This window comes from Biomphalaria glabrata, chromosome 13 (assembly GCF_947242115.1).
Source record: "Biomphalaria glabrata chromosome 13, xgBioGlab47.1, whole genome shotgun sequence".
NCBI lineage: Eukaryota > Metazoa > Mollusca > Gastropoda > Planorbidae > Biomphalaria > Biomphalaria glabrata.
Window position 1 is genome coordinate 7,771,947 of NC_074723.1, and position 22,311 is coordinate 7,794,257.

At 37.5% G+C, this 22,311-nt stretch overlaps 1 protein-coding gene across 2 annotated transcripts; it reads right to left on the reverse strand.

Moving 5' to 3' along the window:
- Positions 1-224: 224 nt before the first annotated feature.
- Positions 225-21,351, reverse strand: LOC106056056 (alkaline phosphatase-like). 2 transcript variants are annotated; one of them, XM_056008688.1, is made up of 13 exons: positions 21,210-21,351; positions 20,094-20,186; positions 18,598-18,815; positions 18,221-18,395; positions 15,799-15,895; positions 14,448-14,520; positions 13,713-13,829; positions 11,346-11,448; positions 10,820-10,954; positions 5,069-5,260; positions 4,112-4,237; positions 1,371-1,454; positions 225-459 (listed from the first exon to the last, which is right to left on the reverse strand). In XM_056008688.1, the coding sequence occupies exons 2-13, from the start codon at positions 20,167-20,169 to the stop codon at positions 335-337; spliced, it is 1,521 nt and encodes a 506-aa protein (XP_055864663.1). In that variant the 5' UTR covers positions 20,170-20,186; positions 21,210-21,351; the 3' UTR covers positions 225-334. The 2 variants fall into 2 exon arrangements, with proteins under 2 accessions (XP_055864663.1, XP_055864664.1); XM_056008689.1 differs by having other exon boundaries at positions 21,251-21,350.
- Between the last annotated feature and the right edge of the window lie 960 nt (positions 21,352-22,311).

Here is a 22,311-nt window from a genome sequence, read left to right on the forward strand (position 1 = left end):
TTGTGTATGAATGTTGTTCGTATGTGCATGTATATCGTGCATCTATATTGTTATTGTACAGTAGTTACGCTGAGGTTGTAAATTGTAGTGGAAATGAATTTCCATTTGTTTAGATCAATAAAGTTATCTTATCTTTATAAACAACTATCTTTTTAAAAAAATATATGCATCGTTACTAGTTTAATCTATGACGAAGAAACAAAAAAAGAAAAAAACACAAAATATTAGTAAAAATATTGGTTTTAACTCCTTTGCATTTCTATCTCATTATTCTTACAATAGCTAAGACATTAATGGATTTCTGTTACGTCACAACGATAGATGAAACATCACTTCATTTCTCATATTTGGCACACTGTTTCAAGCCTTCAGCGAATGGGCCAACACATGAGGCGTAGGCCATGACAATGGGGATGTAGTTCTGCTCGTGCACTCCTGAGTAGAGGAAAGACTGTGGCCCTGGAAGAAGAGAGTCAAAAAATGGTGTCAGAAATGAGTTCGCTGTTTAGGTCAAGAGATTTAAAAAGAAGTTCTTGCATTTTAAATTTGCCATGGTCTCTTCTGAAACAAATGTCTACAAGGGTTACATATGTTTGGCACACTGACCTAAGGCCTTATTTAATTAGATTTTGTATAGCACTCTTAAATTTCTTGTCTGATGCTTAAGGGTTAAAAAGAGGACGCTGAACTACTAGCACAGTGATTAGGGGCGTTACCTTTTTACTCGGATGGATGGGGGAATTGATGCGTAGAAACCAAAGCGCGCAGGGATTCATTGCGTCCGGGCCCATGACCATTAGAGGCCCAAAAGAAACGAAATAGATTTAACTACTTTTTAATACTGCAACTTGAACTAATTTGAAGGACACAAAGATGACACGTTTTACAATCTCTCTATTCAGTTCGTACATTCATGGAAACAAACGGATCCTGGAAAGAAATGGTACCTTGACACGGATCTCGAAAAAGGCTTTAGCGATTTCCCTAGAAATTTGACAACTGATGTATATCTTTGAGAAAAGAATTACTAGCTAATTGACCACACAGGGAAAACTCTGGTTTGACCGTTATGATTTCTCAAAATAAAATCATCTTTACCATTAAATTTAGCCCGGAGGTCTAGACATTCTATAAGCGTAGGTAAGCGGGTAATCCTGCATGTCTTCATTAAAGAGTTAAATACATTTAGCGCACCGACTGATCAATCAATCGTCTTTTAAAATCTATCATTCATTCGTAATTAAGAGCAAAAGCAATCGCTCTTACAAAACGTTATCAGCTTGATAAAGGAAGCTACCTTTTTAAGTATTCACATGTAAGCTAATAGAGATGCACTCTCTGGAGTAAAATGAATGAACTTTGTTCTTTACCTTGTGCATAGATTCCAACATCCTCCCCTCCGTGGGTCTCGGAGTAAAGCGGCACTGCGGACTGACTGATGTAAGCTTTATCCGCTGCAACACACAATAAATACAAATTGTGAACGTCAGACTTGAATTAATGTTTCAGCACGTTAAGCACGTGCTTAGGGTATAACGGGTATGGGAGGCACAGATGGGCCGGTACCATGCTATTTAGTTCTTACATAGGTCTAAACAATCACGTAACAAAACATTTCTAAGTCACTGAAGGTCAACAAAACTATTTTTCAGCACAATCGAATCTAGAGCCTTTCTGCCTTTACCTAGAGGGCTAAATAATTCAGAGGAGGTAATTAGAAACAAAAACTTAATTGTAATTCAAATGCTGCAGCTGTCAGTCAATTTCGTGACAATAAGTCGTCGAGTCAGAATGGAACAGAACCTCTGCGGCTTTACTTATAATCTGTGGGCAGAAGTTCGGGGGGTCAGATAGCATCGCGCAACGGCACTAACTATTACAGGATGAAAATTAAACCTATTATAGAATGATATACATTTCTACCTTTTCATTTGTCTACCTTTTCATTTGTCTGCCTTTTCATTTATCTACCTTTTCATTTGTCTGCCTTTTCATTTGACTACCTTTTCATTTGTCTACCTTTTCATTTGTCTACCTTTTCATTTGTCTGCCTTTTCATTTGTCTGCCTTTTCATTTGTCTGCCTTTTCATTTGTCTGCCTTTTCATTTGTCTACCTTTTCATTTGTCTGCCTTTTCATTTGTCTGCCTTTTCATTTGTCTACCTTTTCATTTGTCTGCCTTTTCATTTGTCTACCTTTTCATTTATCTGCCTTTTCATTTGTCTGCCTTTTCATTTGTCTGCCTTTTCATTTGTCTGCCTTTTCATTTGTCTACCTTTTCATTTGTCTGCCTTTTCATTTGTCTACCTTTTCATTTGTCTACCTTTTCATTTGTCTACCTTTTCATTTGTCTGCCTTTTCATTTGTCTGCCTTTTCATTTGTCTACCTTTTCATTTGACTACCTTTTCATTTGTCTGCCTTTTCATTTGTCTGCCTTTTCATTTGTCTACCTTTCATATTCGGTCAGAACAGAATGGATGTAGATGACAATTAAATTGGTAGGAAGTTTTAAGCGATAGTCCTCGAAACTCTCCTTGGTCATGGTCATATTCTTGCATGCTTGCGAATCTTGAACGCTAACTACAGAACTAGAGATGAGAATCCTAGCAGTGGAATTGAGATGCTTTAGAAGGATCCTAGCAGTGGAATTGAGATGCATTAGTTTAGAAGGATCCTAGCAGTGGAATTGAGATTTTATAGTTTAGAAGGATCCTAGCAGTGGAATTGAGATGCTATAGAAGGATACTAGCAGTGGAATTGAGATGCATTAGTTTAGAAGGATCCTAGCAGTGGAATTGAGATGCTTTAGAAGGATCCTAGCAGTGGAATTGAGATGCATTAGTTTAGAAGGATCCTAGCAGTGGAATTGAGATGCTATAGAAGGATACTAGCAGTGGAATTGAGATGCTATAGAAGGATCCTAGCAGTGGAATTGAGATGCATTAGTTTAGAAGGATCCTAGCAGTGGAATTGAGATGCTATAGAAGGATCCTAGCAGTGGAATTGAGATGCTATAGAAGGATCCTAGCAGTGGAATTGAGATGCATTAGTTTAGAAGGATCCTAGCAGTGGAATTGAGATGAGTTAGTTTAGAAGGATCCTAGCAGTGGAATTGAGATGCATTAGTTTAGAAGGATCCTAGCAGTGGAATTGAGATGCTATAGAAGGATCCTAGCAGTGGAATTGAGATGCTATAGAAGGATCCTAGCAGTGGAATTGAGATGCATTAGTTTAGAAGGATCCTAGCAGTGGAATTGAGATGAGTTAGTTTAGAAGGATCGTAGCAGTGGAATTGAGATGGTATAGAAGGATCTTAGCAGTGGAATTGAGATGCTTTATAACAGGGGTTCTCAACCTGTGGGTCGCGACCCCCATGGGGGTCGATTGACGATTTGCCAGGGGTCGCCTAAGACCATCAAAAAATAAGGATTGCTATTGTCTATTCTTCTATTGCTGGGTGTCTATTGGGGGGGGGGGGTCGCGGCAGTGTGGTATATTGTAAAAAGGTGTCGCCGAGCTTAAAAGGTTGAGAACAGCTGCTTTAGAAGGATCATAGGTATGACATACAAAGACCGCATCACAGAAAAAGAAATTCGGAACAGGATCATAATTGCCATTGGGCCCCATGATGACCTTCTGACCACTGACAAAAAAAAACTCAAACTAAAACTTTACGGTCAAATCACAGGCTCTTCAGGACTCGCGAAGACATTCCTTCAGGGAACAGTACAAGGAAAAAGCAGAAGAGGCAGACAGAGAACGCGATGGGAAGACAACATCAAGAGACGAGGTCTGTCACTGAAGAGATTCTACTCACGGCAAAAGACAATGAGGAATGGAGAAAGACGGTTGACAGATCATGTGTGGAGCCCCAACGGTCCAAGAGCCTAAGGGATAAGTGAAGGTAAAGTATCACAGATCATGTCAAGAGAGGAGCTTAACCGAGACCAACCGTTATAGAAGACCTGAACACAAACCTGCGACGTCGCAACTTGTGGGCAGTTTATACTAAATAGCTTGTTGCCACGACGTTGCGTTTCATTGATAGAAAGCTTATAGAAATACTCAACTAGACTATATTAACTGACGACTACATCTTCTGCCTTCTACCTGTATCAATGCCTGTGACGATCTGTCTAGGCGAGTGGAAACCAGGGCCGTCAGCATACAATATAGTGGTGTAGGGTTTGCCGTCATTTGCCTTTGTTGGTTGGTGATTATCTTCATCGCTTAAACCTGTGGAAGGGAGAAAATAAATAAAGACTTTATTTTCGTGTGAGGCAACGTGTTTTCATGTCATCAAAGTGGGTCAAACTGTGGTCACTGCGACCTTCAAAAGTCAATCTTGTTCAATGTGACTGACGTTGGAAGTCGACATTGTTTCAACACACCATGACTAACTCGAAGAAGTTTTAATACTCGCACAAACCTCGAGGTGCAACGAACGGTAATAAAATTATTCCTTAAAACTCGTAACCATGGTGACGAAGCGATGCCGCAAATTGAAAGAGTTTCTAGATACTTATATTTTTAAACATCACTGGGAGTTCTTCTGTCAGCATCAAAGGTATCACTGTATCTTTATTATCTGATATTTACATGTTCGCTACTGCTGACATTTAGTACCACTACTCACACTTAGTACCATTACTAGCACTTATCAAGATTTCTAAAACTTAATATCATTACTACTAACTAGCACCATTACCATCAATTAGCACCATGACTATAAGTTAGCAAAATTTCTGAAACTTAGCACCATTACCAGCACTTAGCAAGACTTCTAATACTTAGCACCATTACTCACACTTAGCACCATTACTAAAAATTTGCACCATTACTAGCACATAGCAAGATTTCTGAAACTTAGCACCATTACTAACACTTAGTAGTACCATTACTCACACTTAGTAGTCCCATTACTAACACTTAGTAGTACCCTTAGTATCAGTTAGCACCATTACTTGCACTTAGCACCATTACTAACACTAAGCACCATTGGGCTTAGAATAGTCTCGTATGCTTATTAAAAAGACTCACAATAATTTTGTTCACATCGTCAGTTACCTAGGATGGGGTTGCCTCTGGATGCATAACCAGCCAAACTCATGACGTGGGAGTGGTCAGCGGTCACTACGATCAAGGTCTCACTTTTGTTGGTCAGTCTGTTGGCCACGTCTATGGCATCTGCAAAGGCTACAGTCTCGTGGAGTGCATGTGCTGGCCTAGATTCGTGGTGGCCGTGGTCAATTTTGCCACCTAATTGGTTAGGGGAAAAAACAAACAAACACAAATCTTATGAAAACAAATCTTATGAAAACAAATCTTATGAAAACAAATCTTATGAAAACAAATCTTATGAAAACAAATCTTATGAAAACAAATCTTATGAAAACAAATCTTATGAAAACAAATCTTATGAAAACAAATCTTATGAAAACAAATCTTATGAAAACAAATCTTATGAAAACAAATCTTATGAAAACAAATCTTATGAGTTATTACAATTTTGTATATGGTGGTAGGAGTATTACGGCTGAACTATTTTATTGACAGTGGTTCCCAAACGTTTTCTCTAACGGAACACTTCGCCCACTCTGAATAGTTAATGGAACACTTCGTCCATTCTGAAAAGTTAATGGAACACTTCGCCCATTCTGAAAAGTTAATGGAACACTTCGCCCATTCTGAAAAGTTAATGGAACACTTCGTCTATTCTGAAAAGTTAATGGAACATTTCGCCCATTCTGAAAAGTTAATGGAACATTTCGCCCATTCTGAAAAGTTAATGGAACACTTCGCCCATTCTGAAAAGTTAATGGAACACTTCGTCTATTCTGAAAAGTTAATGGAACACTTCGCCCATTCTGAAAAGTTAATGGAACATTTCGCCCATTCTGAAAAGTTAATGGAACACTTCGCCCATTCTGAAAAGTTAATGGAACATTTCGCCCATTCTGAACAGTTAATGGAACACTTCGCCCATTCTGAAAAGTTAATGGAACATTTCGCCCATTCTGAAAAGTTAATGGAACACTTTATTCATTTTTTATAGAGATTAATTCACGTGGTGGCCTACTAGTTAATTATTCCAGTAGTTCGCGGAACACCTCTACAGGCCTCGCGGAACACTAGGGTTCCGCGGAATACAGTTTGGGAAAATCTTTTATTATCATTCGGATTTCCACTTATTAGTAAAAATTGAGTACTATACTAAAAGTACCAGGTTAGCCTGGCTAGGCTGAATAATTAGGTAAAGATATTCACCGGAGCTCATTGTGGAAACATTTTTATAATGACGAGAATGATCGAGATATCTGGAAACGACTAGCAATCCGAAGAGTTTCTTTTAGGTTCTTAGTTCTAAATGTCACTGTACAGGAAGATTGGAATAGAAATTACTTGCCCCCTACAGTCTAGAAAATCCGCGGCTCACGTCGTGTCGTTTTACATTGCATCTTTTGTGTAAAACTACTGGCCAATTATTGGCTTGGGAGAATGTCTTTGTAATTTCTCTAATGGTTACGTTCAGACATTTAATATTGCAGTTAGTGTATCCATTATGGTTTTAGAACGAAATATCAGGAAATGCGAAACCTCTAGGTTTTATGGAAAAACTTGGACTTTGTAACATTGGCGCACTTTTCACTAATAGACTTAAACAAATTTTAAAATCATTGAAATCAAACATAAGAATATTCATATCTATTATGTCGATACGTAATTTTTTTTTTACTTCAAATGTTTTACTTTTTTCATTATTAAGCAACTAGGAAAAAAATTAACTTTTATGTAACATTTCATGCATCATTCTTACTTTAAGATATACCAGAGACCCTCAAACGTTTTCAGTCCAGGGACCCTTTACGAGCCATACGATGTAAGCAGACCCCGACATGTCCAAATAGCATATTTTTAGAGCTGCTGACCGAAGCAGGACGTTTTGGCGCCGCCGTTTTGGCGACGCCGTTTTGGCCCCGCCGTTTTGGCGCGAAGGTCGTTTTGGCGCCAGCCGTTTTGGCGACGGGACGTTTTGGCGCGATATACATTATGTACGTTTAATGTATTATTTCTTTTAAAAGAATTATTCATATCTATGTTTTGCATGAGTGTTTGTGTTAAGACATATTTTTCACGTATTAAATGTAAATGTGTGTTTGTGTTTCACATCATTTTATTTAATAAACATTTTGGCTTGTGTATGTGTGTTTATTAAGAGGCACACTTTTATTTTCAAAAAGTTTTTTTAAGATATTACTTAAAAATTTAAAAAAAAAAATTTAAAAAAAATGAAACGATGATAGACTAAAAATTGATGCAATTATTTGTTTACATTAACATTGGTTTATTTAATGACTTTGGTATGTAGACTTTGGGCCGCTCTCGGAATTAAAGATTAAGGATTATAAATTCGCACCTAGGGATGTCAAGTGGAGTGCTAGAAACAGATTATCGTCTTACGCGTGAGAGAGGGGAGGGGTGGAGGAAAGAGTATATACAAGGAGTGAAATGTGAGCAGAAGAGAGGGGGCGGGATAGGTGTCACATGTAATGACCATTCCCAAGGAGATGATCGCCAGACGCATGACGCCAACGACCAGTGCTCGGTGCTGGTCTTGTCTTCATTTGTTTAACTCTACCTGCGTCAATGCGAGATGTGTCCCCCAAATCACCCCTACCCAATTTCTCAAAATATATCTTTTCAAAGTATCTTAGTGTCGTGAATTTGTTTCTATCTATTGTCGCCCAGAGTGTTTGTTTACATTTGTGGATTCACGTTAGAGTTTGTACTGACCACATTCCGAGTCTTGATCTTTACTATGTGTGGAATTATTGTCGTCATTCAGCGTAATAGAGCGTTAGATGTTTTGTTATATTACAGTGTGAGACTTAGCTAATTCGTATATTACACTAATGTCAAATAAAAAACTAAATCTTTTGGAAAGAAATCCAAAAATGTCATCCAGTGCGATTAGCAGAACTCACATATAGCATGTCATAACCATTCAGGAATCTGACTTATTATAGGCCTATATTCATGAAATAAGCAAAACCTTTATAATTAAAAAAAAGAACAATTCGCTGAACGGTGTTAGAATTCATACTATACATACAATATTATGGTAGAGTGAAATAAACATTATTATAAAAGTTACGTGCTTATTAAATTATCGTCAAATGATATCTCGCGCCAAAACGTCCCGTCGCCAAAACGGCTCGCGCCAAAACGTCCCGTCGCCAAAACGGCGGGGCCAAAACGGCGTCGCCAAAACGGCGGCGCCAAAACGTCACGTACCGCTGCTGACATATCAAACTTTTGTTCGACAACGCATCAAGACTTATGACACATTTTTGGCTGCTGCGGTAGAAATCTTAATTGTAAATATTCAGGAGCATATTTACGCAATTTCGCTTTACGTGTTGCAGCCTCTCTTGAGGCATAGTGTCTCAGTTCAACTGTTCCTTGTCACTATTTCTAGTACACTCTTGCTCTTCTTCAAATGTTGACTTCACATATTTATCGATAATCTAAAATCTAAAGGTTTGATGGGTATGCGACAAACAATTTAACAAACACGAATTGACGACAGTCCGTAAGTGTACCTCACAACCAGGTATCTTAGCACTGTAGTCAGTCCAATGTAGCCAAACGCAGATTCTCTTGACGGACTAGCCGCTAGATCTGTATCTTTCAAACCTCTGACATACTCAAAGTCTCCGTAATGAAAGAAAACACTACCCGAAGAGTGGATATTTTTTCAAAGTGGCTCACAGATTCATTAGAAACAAACCATAAGCAGGGATGTGAGCAATTGCAATGCTATACTTTGTGTCACAGGGCTACCTAAGTGCTAAACCAAGTTGTGCTTCATCTTAGTATACTCTACTGAGAAATGTACATTGATCTAATATCAGTTAAAATGAGTGAATACTGATCACCCATGAGTGGATGGGCCATATTATTTATGTGTTTCAAAAGTTTGTTTTTGTGCTGACTTTTTCGCAATTAAATTAAATTTCGAATTAAATGTATTTGTGATGGCCAGCTATTATATTTTAGCTGCACTTTGAAACTAGTATTAATTTTAAGTGCACTAGGTTTTGTTATTTTTCATTGTTGGCGCATCATAGTAGTGTATTTCAGTTGTTCTCGACTCAAACTGTGGTCCTTGGACCGCTGTAAACGATCGTAGCGTGTCCGCAGAAAAAAGAAAATTACAATTATAAAAACTTCTTCACTAAAAGCTTATCCGATCGAATAATTTAATCATAATCAGCTCACCACACATTACTGTTTAATATGTTTATTATATTACGTACTATTCTATGACGATCGTAACCGAAGACATTCTTCATTGCGATATTCCTGATTGTGTGTTGTTCATATTTCAAACAGATGAATCCATGCCAATATAAGGGCAGCTTATAGACACCCGGAGGCCTGGTGGCTGAGCGGTAAAGCGTTTGGCTTCCGAAGTAGAGACCGGGGTTCGAATCCTGGTGAAGACTGGGATTTTTAATTTCGGGATCTTCGGGCGCCTCTGGGTCTACCCAGCTCTAATGGGTACCTGACATTAGTTAGGGAAAAGTTAAGGCGGTTGGTCGTTGTGCTGGCCACATGACACCCTTGTTAACCGTAGGCCACAGAAACAGATGACCTTTACGTCATCTGCCCTATAGACCACAAGGTCTTAAAGGGGAACTTTACTTTTTTTTTATAGACGTCAACAAATGAGGAAGATAAGCCAATGCTCAAACAAGGAGAGCACAAATGCTGGTTACAAAGATAGACTCCACGTTTATATTCCGCATTGTAGGTTATATTACAAAAATTGTTGACTGTTTTCACAGTTTTCTTATTTCGTAGAACGGCGATTCAATGCCATTACGAAAGTCATCACAAAAGAAACCAAGAAGAAATTTGTGCTCTTTTAGATTTGATGTTAGAGCCAAACATAAATAAACTCATAAAATATCATGAAACATATCCAAGGCATTAATGGTTTTAAAAGTAATAATTTTAATAAACACTCCTTCAACCATTTATTTTTACATTTGTAATTTATATTCAATGCATGTAGGTAGCTTTTTAAACTTAGGGACCCACGAGTTAGTTTCGACTATATAAAGGGGTCAGCGGATCATAAAATTTGAGAACCTCTGTTGTATTCTATTTGTTTGGACGAAATTTTATACTATCGACTGCTTCGTTTTCCCGGCATCAACTGGTGCAGATCAGGTCAGTTAGTCTGTATTAGATGTGACAAAAATGCTGGTTGAATCTGGGTTTGCGTTGTCACTTGGTATACTGCACTTATCTATGTTTTTTTTTGGACTCGAAGACAATAACTTACTTGGTAGGCATTATCTACATAAATCAAATCTGGAATAAAGATTTGCGTTTTTCTTGAAAGCTTTTGACTTTTGTCTAAAGATTACCTACTTTCAATCGGGTCATAAGATAACCTAGTAACAATTGGGCAAAGGTCACTTACTTGCCAGTTACTTTCCATTAGGTCCAGTGGAAATCTTCTTAATAATTTACTATCCTTTTCGTCCCGCGAGACTTCATTTCCTTTGGGTTCCATGAGACTTAATTTTCTTTAGGTCCTGTAACAGTTAATTTCCTTTTGGTTCCATGAGACTTAATTTTCTTTAGGTCCTGTAACAGTTAATTTCCTTTTGGTTCCATGAGACTTAATTTTCTTTTGGTTCCATGAGACTTAATTTTCTTTTGGTTCCTTCTTATAACATACTGCCTATTCATGTCCTTGGGGTTGGGGTGTGGATACTATTCCAACGAAAAATAAAACTATACCTTCAATAAATAGGAAATATCCCTTTGAGTTCTTCTCCAGAATTTTAATGGCTTTCTCTGTCATCTCAGCCAATGAAGGTTCTTTGGCAGGGTTCCTGTCAAGCTCATAGTTCATGTGGCTCTGAGTGAATAAGCCTAAGAAGAACAAAAAAAAACGACACAATTTTATACTTAGAAACATTTTTTTTTGTTTTTAAAATGCTTATTGCAAAATCTAGGGTCTACTTGATTCAAGACTGGGAAGTGGGAGAAAAAAAACGTGACTTAATAGGGGAATAAATCCGTATATACATCCACATTTCTAATTAAGTAGCATGTATTCCCCTTATTTCCATATTAAACAATATAATTAATTACAAATAATTTATTTACTAATCGGTTAATTTTTTGATTGATTCGTGTCTTGTCAGTTACAATAAACAATTGATCAAAGTTTTAAATTGATCCGAGAATAAGAAGTGGGAGAAACAGAATGTTCAAACTTTTTACCAGACAAACTAAGTTGATATAAGCTGTGTAAATATACCTAACAGATAATCTGTGGTCAGTGGGTCAACTCTGTCCAATCCAGGTTTATTATAGACGTATTGGTAGCTGGCGTTCCTTTGGGTCATGATGGCTTCCCATTCCTGAATATTATAAAATATAAAACCTTAAAGACATTCAATAGTTTAATTAAAATCAATAACACTATTTGTGGTTTAGACTGCATACTAAAGATATCTCTGTTGGTTTTACTAAAAGGAGCTGAGTCATCCTCCTTCTTGGCTGAAAGGTTAATAAAGATTATTATCATTAATATTATTTTTAGAAGCAAACAAATAATCAATCTCTGGCACTGCCAGGGTCGATTTTCGTTTTTGAGAAACAAAATTCACTTCACTATAGACTTTTTATCAGTGTCCACTAAAGAATTTTCTGGTGATGTGGCAGGTCTGCAGCATTACCGCCTTCTGACAGGCAACGAGAATGTTCCTAGGAATGTTATTATTATTATTACTTTCGACTTATGTTGTAAAACGACCGTGGTTCATCAGGTAGATATTTTTGTTTCTTGTTACTAGACAGTAATATTCTGGAGAAGTGGTCCAGCCCACATAGTCAAGTAGTCCAGCCCACATAGTCAAGTAGTCCAGCCCACATAGTCAAGTAGTCCAGCCTACATAGTCAGGTAGTCCAGCGAACAGAGTCAAGTAGTCCAGCCCACAGAGTCAAGTAGTCCAGCCCACATAGTCAAATAGTCCAGCCCACATAGTCAAGTAGTCCAGCCCACATAGTCAAGTAGTCCAGCCCACATAGTCAAGTAGTCCAGCCCACATAGTCAAGTAGTCCAGCCCACATAGTCAAGTAGTCCAGCCCACATAGTCAAGTAGTCCAGCCCACATAGTCAGGTAGTCCAGCCCACATAGTCAGGTAGTCCAGCCCACAGAGTCAAGTAGTCCAGCCCACATAGTCAAGTAATCCAGCCCACATAGTCAAATAGTCCAGCCCACATAGTCAAGTACTCCAGCCCACATAGTCAAGTAGTCCAGCCCACATAGTCAAGTACTCCAGCCCACATAGTCAAGTAGTCCAGCCCACATAGTCAAGTATACAAATACACGTAGTGTCGGACTGGTTTCTTTGTAATTAGTCTTATGTCCGTTCGGCTTGCTATTCTGTTTCCCTTAAGATCACCTTACCTTGCTGTCCTTCGTGTCTCCACTTCGTGCGATCTAGGACCATTTCTTCCCAATAGTTAACATCTATCTCAACTCCTTTTGGACCCGTCATTAGCGTAGCGGGCAACCCGTGGGCCCGGGTCTAGAATTATAAATTTAAGCCCCCCCCCCTCCAGTGAATTGAGTGTGACTGATCTCACATTGAGCCATACTGCCTGTATCAGTGTCTTTACAAAAGGGCATTCCAAGACTACATTTAATAAGCCCTAGAGGCCTTACAATGAAATAACGCATTCTTACAGTAGCTGTATTAAGTTCTATGCTTAAATAGCTTCCTAGAAGTAATATAGAATATCGGTTGTTTTATATAAACAAATATTACATTTTTTTATTACTCTGTGTTTCAAAAGTAGAAATACATAAAAATGCATTTCAAAAAGTGAAGCTTATACGTAGTGTAATTGTATGTATCCATTAGTTTGGATCAGACGTGCAATAAAATTTGTGTTAAACTCTAGACCAAAAACAATAAATCTGTGCGTTTAATAATATTTTTAGCCCATTGTTTTTGTTTGGCGCTATCTCAAGGTCTTAGCTGTATCATTACGCTATGATCCTATCACTTATCTGGTCCAGTTGGAAAAATCGGGAGGGGGGGGGGAGGGTGAAGAAAGAGATATCTGTGTGAATTTTACAGTAATTGGTTTCTAAAAGCAATTACAAAAAAAGGTGGGATAGACCTGATTTTTAGCTCTTAGCTAACGCCTCCTCTGGCTGACGTTCTAACCACTCTGCTAGCGAGGTACTTATGACTAGAGAAGATTTTATAACTATATATTGTTAACTTAGAGCGGCGACCTATAAAGGGACTAATTCAGCTTATACCACCACTTCAGTGAAGTACTATTTCTTTCCCTTGTTCCAGATGCAAAAGAAAATAATTTAATTACCAATAGTTAATTAAATAATTGGTTATTTTTTTTATTGATTCTTTTGTCGTCAGGTTGTGGAACTCTCGTGTACAAACTTTTTACCAGACAGATAGACAAACACATCTATATTACATTTAAGCATATATAAGCATAAGCATCTATATTACATATTTAAGCTTTTTAAAAATTCGTACTTACTCTATTTATTTTGTAACCTAGTTACGGGGATTGTAATTTAGCAAATTGATCAAACAACGAACAAAATAGTTGGAACAGTGCTAAAAACTGGTATCTATCTACCTGTACTAAGTTTCTACCATCCGCTCTGTTGTACCTGGCAGCATTGAAGGTAGGATCAGGGTCAGGGTCATTGAAGCCTGTAGGTAAGAAATAAGCTCTCCCTCCACCCATGATAACCTGGAGATCAAAACACAGTGAACAGACTGTACTATAGTCAACACTTAGACATTGGATTTCGACGTCATATACAAGATAGGAAAAGGGGGACGTAACTTGGATAAAAAATACATAATAGACTTACTTTATTTTAATGAACGATAAGATATTACACAAATTATGTTAAAAGCATTATATATTAAACAAAACAAGATGTTTAACCCAATTTTGTTTACATATAAAGAATTTTACGATGCATTAAAACGGCTTTCTGCTCGTATGGAAAGCACTGCGGACTGTTTTCATTGTGGTTCTGAAGTAAAATCGAAAATGTATAAACTTGAAATAGGGCCCACTTGCTTCACTGTTACGTAGAAATATTTTCCTACAAAACTCTTACATATTGAGAATTAGCAGGCTAACAGTACACGTTTACAAGACGTGTCGTTCAGACTGCACAATATATTTAGTGACGTAAAAAGAGAAGGCTCATGGGCTTGATAGCAGTAACATGTCTATCGATACGAAACGACTCACTCTTAATAAACCTAGTTGGAATTTATGAAGCAGAATCATACACTTATTGCTTTTTTTTTTAATTTGAGAATCGGTAAACAACAGAAGATCTAAAATACTTACATTAATGTCATTATTCCTTGTAATCAACTGAAGGGCGATATCTTCACAATGTTTTTGAGCAGCTGGAATATTCCTAAACAAAGACCAAAAAGTTGTTCAGTTTCATAATTTTATGTAGCCTACATTTGGAATACACTTAAGAAAGACATTTCAATATTTTGTTTTTGATTTTCATGACAAAAGTTACAATGTAAAGGTTCTCAAATTAAACATTGGTGTTGCCAATTAAGTGGAAAAAAAAATTGAGCTATAAACGGAAGAGCTTAGAAAATTTGGTTCTGCAGAGCTCCAGCAAATAGCACACATTGTTATACACCTTTTAAAAAAAGCCTAGCGTATCAACACTTCCTTTACTCTGTCCACCGGTTACACCAACAAGCGAGCTGTTTGAGTTGTTCATCCATAGATATACGATGATGCCTATTTGTCTAAATTGTCTTGTAGTTAATTGTTGCCTGTCTGATTCCGACAGATTACTCTGCAGATGTCTGGGTTTCCTGTGCGGGTGTATTTCAATGCGCTTAACCAACAAGCAAACAGACAACATCTAGTTTAACAAGTGGAGAGGTCAATCCAAACACCGTTGAACAATTTATATTAAGGTTTAATCCAGCAAGAAGACCACAGTCGATGTCTCTATCGATAAAATACGTCCTACACTTATGAAATCCTATCACCAACTGATTTTCTGTCTCCAAGTAGCCTCTAACCCAACTAAGTCATAACGTCACTAGTCGCGTTCAAAATCCGTCAATCATGGTGAGTCTCTACATAAACTAAAAATACTAAGTGTCTAACAGATAAAAATGTCTAGAATTTATCACACTACTGAGAAACTTATCAAAGAGCTTTTTGGAAATGTGTATACATGGCGGGAAAAGTTCCCATACACATTCTCAGAAGTTTTTCGCCTTTTGGCATTCGTTGGCGGATCCAAACGTCGGATAAATTTGTCGTCTTTACTTTTGCTGATTCTTTTTGTCTGTGGATTTCTCTGAATGGATTATCCATAAATTGTACTCTTTCAGATACTAGAGTGACAGGTTGTATTCTAACATCTGTAACATTTTCAGGCCAAACTCCAATGTCGTTAGGTATAAAACATATTATCCTGTTTTTTTTTCCTACTGAATTGCTCAAGGGAATAGGAAATTAATACATACTGAATTAAAGTTTTCTGCCCCTAGCTAGTTGATGTCTTATGCGGCCCGCACCACTCTTACGTGGCAAGCTATGCCTCTGCCAAATAATGAGACAAGTGAAAGACACCAAATACTAAACAAAGTTTTACTAGAACAAAAAAAAAAAAAAGATTCGTGTGAGGATGTCAACAAGCATTCGCTTTCCTTACCTGTCCCCCTCCCAGTCTCTGTCAGCTGAGTGAGAGTAGGATGCTCCTGGAGTAGCGTGAGTAATTCTGGTCGTAGTGAGCACACCTGTTGATTTACCTGGAGGAGCAAAGAAGCAAGTCAGCTTGCTATGAGAAGAAGTCTTTTAAGACCTTTAGACGGTGGGACAAGTCAACTTGCTATGAGAAGAAGTCTTTTAAGACCGTTAGACGGTGGGGCAAGTCAACTTGCTATGAGAAGAAGTCTTTTAAGACCATTAGACGGTGGAACAAGTCAACTTGCTATGAGAAGAAGTCTTTTAAGACCGTTAGACGGTGGGGCAAGTCAACTTGCTATGAGAAGAAGTCTTTTAAGACCGTTAGACGGTGGGGCAAGTCAACTTGCTATGAGAAGAAGTCTTTTAAGACCGTTAGACGGTGGGGCAAGTCAACTTGCTATGAGAAGAAGTCTTTTAAGACCATTAGACGGTGGAACAAGTCAACTTGCTATGAGAAGAAGTCTTTTAAGACCGTTAGACGGTGGGATCAAAAAGTGATGATAAACCAAGAGAATGTCTCTTTTTGCATTTCATGTTTTCCTTTAGAAACGAAGATGGCGTCCTACCCAATTCCTTCTGTTGCATGGCATGGGAGAGAACTTGGAACAATCATGATGAAAGTCCGAAGCTTCTACCACACGGAGCTACGTTGTCAAGGGGAAAGGAGATATAGCGAAGCCTTGGAAAAAGCCGAAACACATCAATATAAAATGTTGGAGCCTTTGAAAGCCAACATAACAAACAGGTGCGTAGCTAGGAATTTTCCATCATTTGGGGGCCAGGGAGGGATTGACCTCGTTGGGGGCTCCTGTATTTTGCGTAACATTTAATGTTTAATGTAAAAAAACAACACTCACTTAGGGTTCCCCCTTAAGTGGGGTCCCGGGGGGATTTTAAAATTCTCCCTCCTCCTCCACCACCCTAGCTACGCCACTGATAACAAGACATGTTTTTTATCAGTGCCTCCCCCCTTGTGGGACTTTGGCAATGAGCTTTGCTTGCTTACACATAGCACCGGCACTGAAATTTTTTTTTAAATAACCAGAAAATAAAGGAATGTGTAACTGTCCATTCTTAAGGTATCGACTCAATGCAGGTGGGTTAATTATGGTGCAGATTTATCACGAATGACCAGACATGACGGAATTATCAGATTCAGGAGTGAACCTAGGGTTTTAATTTTCTGCTGATATTTCATACAAGCAAAAGCACTTACACTTAATTTAGACCTACACATTTGAAAACACAGCTACTAATAAATAATTAATTCGGCTAGCTATTGATTGAAATTTAACCTACAATTAAAAAAAACAACAAAAAAACGAAATATTAACGATCACACGCCCCGGTTCATTTCAAATTTTAAGTGCCGGGGTCATTTTCCAAACGTTACGGTTTATTTGGTCAAGCCGAGCTATTTAGGTTAAGACATAAACCTATTTAACACAATCGTCGTCCGAACTGCGACTTATGCATGCGAGACATATAAGTCATCTGCAAAACTCGAGAGAATGCTAAATGTCGCTTAGCAGAAGTGGCCTAGATTTCAGGAGTCACTAAAATCGGGTCACAATTAAATCCTGTGTTTGCAGAGAGAATAAATCATTAGTCCCTGACCCTATGTACTTCAAAAGTAAGACAAGCTCTTTAATGTATCAGTGTTATTACGTGCATTTAAATTAAAGCTTGAAGCATAGTGGGCAAAACATGAGCCGGGTCAAGGTACTTTACTGGCACCCCCGCCCCCCTTAATTTTCCAATAACATCACATTGTTTATAAATAAAAGTATTTAATAAAAATATAATGGAAATAAGCTCAGAATAAGACTAAGACTAATACTTGCTTTATTGATCCTTACGGAAATTTGTTGTGATTGCAAGGACTCTTTTCTCATATAAAGACAACACAACAGAAAAATACACATAAATACAACAGACACAACATAAAGAGTTCATTCAGCGACTACACACAGGTATCTAGGTGCTTTTCATGTTCCCTGATCAATGAATGTCGGTGATAGTCTGACCGAGTGAGGTTACGAACGAGTCTTTGTACCACTCCGTTCTTGTTTTGATCTGACGTAGTTCTGATGGAGTGGGTGACCGTTGTCTTCTAAGATCTTTTCGATTTTTGTTCAAAAAGTTCCTTTAAATGTGGTAATGTTGTGTAATTTCTGATGCTGTTTTATTATGTATTATGTATTAATATCTACAATATTTTTGGCGCCTCTCTGAGCATCGTGCCCCCTTCCCCCTGCTACGCCTCTGGGGAGGGGTGTTCTCAAAAAACCTGAATAGGGCCTTCACTTACACAAATCCAGCACTGGTTCTAGAACTTAATCAGCACCTTCGGCAGAGTGTGATATATTTTTGTATCGATGGTTTACCTGCGCTGATTGACCATCTGAGAATGGAGTCCACATGTGCGTCCTGTGTGGAGGAGCAGTTAAGTCTCTGTGCCTTGCCGCTTAGACCTAGCAGACCCTGGTTGGTCTTTACACCCGTCAGATACGCCGTCCCGGAGGCCGCGGAGTCGGTGGTTTGTCTGTCTACATTGTATGTCTGTGAAGCAAATCCGGAACAAAATGTTCAATTTAAAAAAGGAAGTTATATGAGCTAACAGGATGTAAAAGATATAGGATTTTTAGATTCATCAATTTAAAAAAAGTAATTAAGAAAAAGTAATTTAGCATTCTGTCTGGAGGAACTATTACTACGATCAACCAGATCAATATGTTACATCTGTAATGTTGGAAACACATACCCTTGAGAGACCAGTGTATGGGAACTTGTCAAAACTCAGCTTATTCTCTTCACCGCTGTTTCCCGCCATCTGGCCAGCCAAGATTCTAGCAGCCGTCACCGTGGGAATGCCCATACCATCACCAAGAAAGAAAATGACGTTCTTTGCTACACCTTTTGGGAGCTCCTTGGGCGCAGCAGTCAGTTCATCGAAGGCCAAATTGTGCCAGTAAGAAGGCTCTGTAGAAATGCAATAAGAACTTCAGAAGAACACTATATAAGGACATCAGAAGAACACTATATAAGAACTTCAGAAGAACACTATATAAGAACTTCAGAAGAACACTATATAAGAACTTCAGAAGAACACTATATAAGGACATCAGAAGAACACTATATAAGAACTTCAGAAGAACACTAAGACTAAGGACATCAGAAGAACACTATATAAGGACATCAGAAGAACACTATATAAGGACTTCAGAAGAACACTATATAAGGACTTCAGAAGAACACTATATAAGGACTTCAGAAGAACACTATATAAGGACTTCAGAAGAACACTATATAAGGACTTCAGAAGAACACTATATAAGAACTTCAGAAGAACACTATATAAGGACATCAGAAGAACACTATATAAGAACTTCAGAAGAACACTAAGACTAAGGACATCAGAAGAACACTATATAAGGACATCAGAAGAACACTATATAAGGACTTCAGAAGAACACTATATAAGGACTTCAGAAGAACACTATATAAGGACTTCAGAAGAACACTATATAAGGACTTCAGAAGAACACTATATTGTAAGAAGTGATAAAGTATAGACAGATAACGATTAGTCGAATCAAACATAATAAACACATGTCTTAGTAGAGTTTAGACTTAGTAGTCTTTAAGTAACACGAACTACACATTTGCGACCAAAAAGAAAATACACTGCCGTGTGCCGTAGACAGACGTAGAAGGCGAAAAGAGAAACTAAATCGACCGGCGTTGCACAGTGGTTATGTCTGCATTGGGGGGTGGCAAAATATGTAGGTCGCAGCTGGGGCGAAGCTATGTGAAATACTGCGCTCCTCATTAATCTTCGGGCTCTAAGACAAGCTGTATTAACACGAACTACAAGGGTGAGATTGGAATGTAAGACATACGCCTAAGCTTTTTAGTTAATTAATCAAGTAATGAAATAAAAAGGTTTTAGAAAGATTTTATTTTTTTATTTATTTACTTTGGGAATTGCAAACACATGGAAAGAGCTTGCTGCCCTATGCCTGTACGGCGCGAAAGGACCTAAGTCTAAGCAAATCTATAGATAGCATTTGTGTATTGATAAGCAAAGTTTTGAAATACGATTTCTTTCCCTTGTTGGATACCAAACAAAATAATTATGCCTAATTACCAATAGTCAGTTGACTAATTGGTTATTCATTTTTTTTTAATTCTTGTTTTGTCAGTTAGAAGAAATAATTGTACATAATAACTTGGTCCGAGATAATGGTAACATCTTACCGGTTTCATATTGATAGTATGCAGCATTAACATGGTAGAGCAGTACCACCAGAAAACTTAGAAGACTGGCCACCATGGCTATGTCCTCACCAACTGTAACAAAAAAATATGAAACATAAAACATATTGGTGGATATTAAAATTTTAATTCAAATTTAATTTTTTTAAGTAGGCCTAATAATCATCCATTCTACCAAAAGTTTTTTTGACATTTAACGCCTCGCTGTGACATGTGGCACTGACTGGAAAAGAGACTTTCTATAGTTTTTCCAAAGTATTTAAAAAATTTGCTACTTTGAAAAGATACTAAATGAAAAAAAAAAAAGTAATGTAGGCTATATCTAGCCAATAGCAAAACTAATTTGTGAAACATCAATTGCCACAGGACAATCTCTCTACAGGGCACCTCAAATATATTAGTGTCTTTAAAACAAAACAAAAGCCCAAGGATACATTGAAGAACGAAAAAAAAAAAAGAATAGTTTGTAGCTACATTTAGTAGTGTATAATTATGTTCATGTAGGCCCTATTTGTAAAAATAACCAGACTTTGTACAGTGAAGAATTTGAAATTGTGAGCTACAGAAATGATATTATTATAAAATCTAAGGTAGACCTTATTCCATTTTTAGCTTTTCCAAAGTTTCAGGAAGTTTCAGCTTCTCCTTAGTTTTAGATGTTTTAGAACTCGATATTTTGCCGTATAGGATTATTCTTACTTGTAACTTTAAGTTTTAACTTTCACAAATAACATCCAATGTTGATTACGTCTAATGGGGAAATTTCTATTTTTAGATCAAAGAGTATGGAATACAAAGCTAATACTTTAATTATATATCGTCAAGAAATCTGTTCAACCTTATTGCGGTATTTACATTCTTCAATACGTTATAAAACAATGGTGATAGTCTGATCATGTCTTACAGATACCAAGTGAAATGTTTTAAAGAAATAAACCAAATACATTGAAACACGTATGGCAGGTTAATAAAAAATAATGAAAAAGGACATTAAGTGCATAAAAAGAACACAAAACACAATAGATCTAGTTTCTATGAGAAAGACTTGGAGAAATAGCCCATTGTGACAAGAAAAATAACCGCAACACATTTACTTACTAATTTGAAACCCAAGTTTCAACCAAGCAAGATCTATGTACCTGTTGGCTACAAAGGAGTGAATATAATCCAGTGACCAACTGTTTTGAAAGAATTAATTTCTTATCTGATTTCTTATCTTGTACTTAGTAAACTGTCAGCATAACGGAGCATTAGGCCAACATTTTTTAAAAAAATTCGTTATCTAATTAAAAATGTTACAGAAATGTGTCACTTTCCCTCTAAACACGAGTGAGATTTCCAGTTCTTGATATATCCTGCTAAGAACAGCTGCTGACCTGGAAAAGTGGTGACGCGAACTGTCGCAGCACCCGTACGACGAAAGTCAAGAGACACGTGATGGGTGACGATGATTATATCAATAACTCCTGAAATATATTTTGTGTTGACGAATTGTTGTCTCTTACGTTAAGAGGAGCAGGCAGTGCTGCACATGATCTGCCTTTTCGTAAGCCTGCTTGCTCTTCTCTTAGCCTCTCATCTACAGACTGTTGAAGCCGTCTCAACAGAACAGCGCTCAAGAAGAACGCAATTTTAATAACCAGCCTTACAGTATTTTGCATAAAACAAAGCTAAATTCAAGTAGGGGCGGACAGGGTGTCAAAATCGGCCCAGGCAATTCTATACAATCCGGCCCATAAATTGTATATCATACAATTAAAGGCCTACCTGTCCTCAAAATCGTTATGTTAAGTTAGATAATGTATCGATAACTGTAAACATCTCTATATCTTTCTAAGAAATATATGCCTTATGTTGTTTTTAATCGCTAAGTTTGTAGGCCCTAAAAGGATGAAGCCTACTAGTAGCACTGTCTACGGATGTAGGCTATTACATTTTTTCGGAAAATTAAGTTAGTATTAGGACCTACAATGTAGAGCCCTCCTGTAAACGATTTTTTTTTAAACACGACGCTCAGAGAGCAACTTTTATAAGAGAATATTATAAAACCTTTAACAATTTAAAAGGTCCTTTTAATGCCCACTGGGCATTAGCCCGAATGCCCATATAGCTAGTCCGCCCCTGAATGTAAGTCTACAAAACTTGTATATTAAGTATCATATTTCTCATTTTCATCTTTTCATAAAAGAAGTTGTCGACA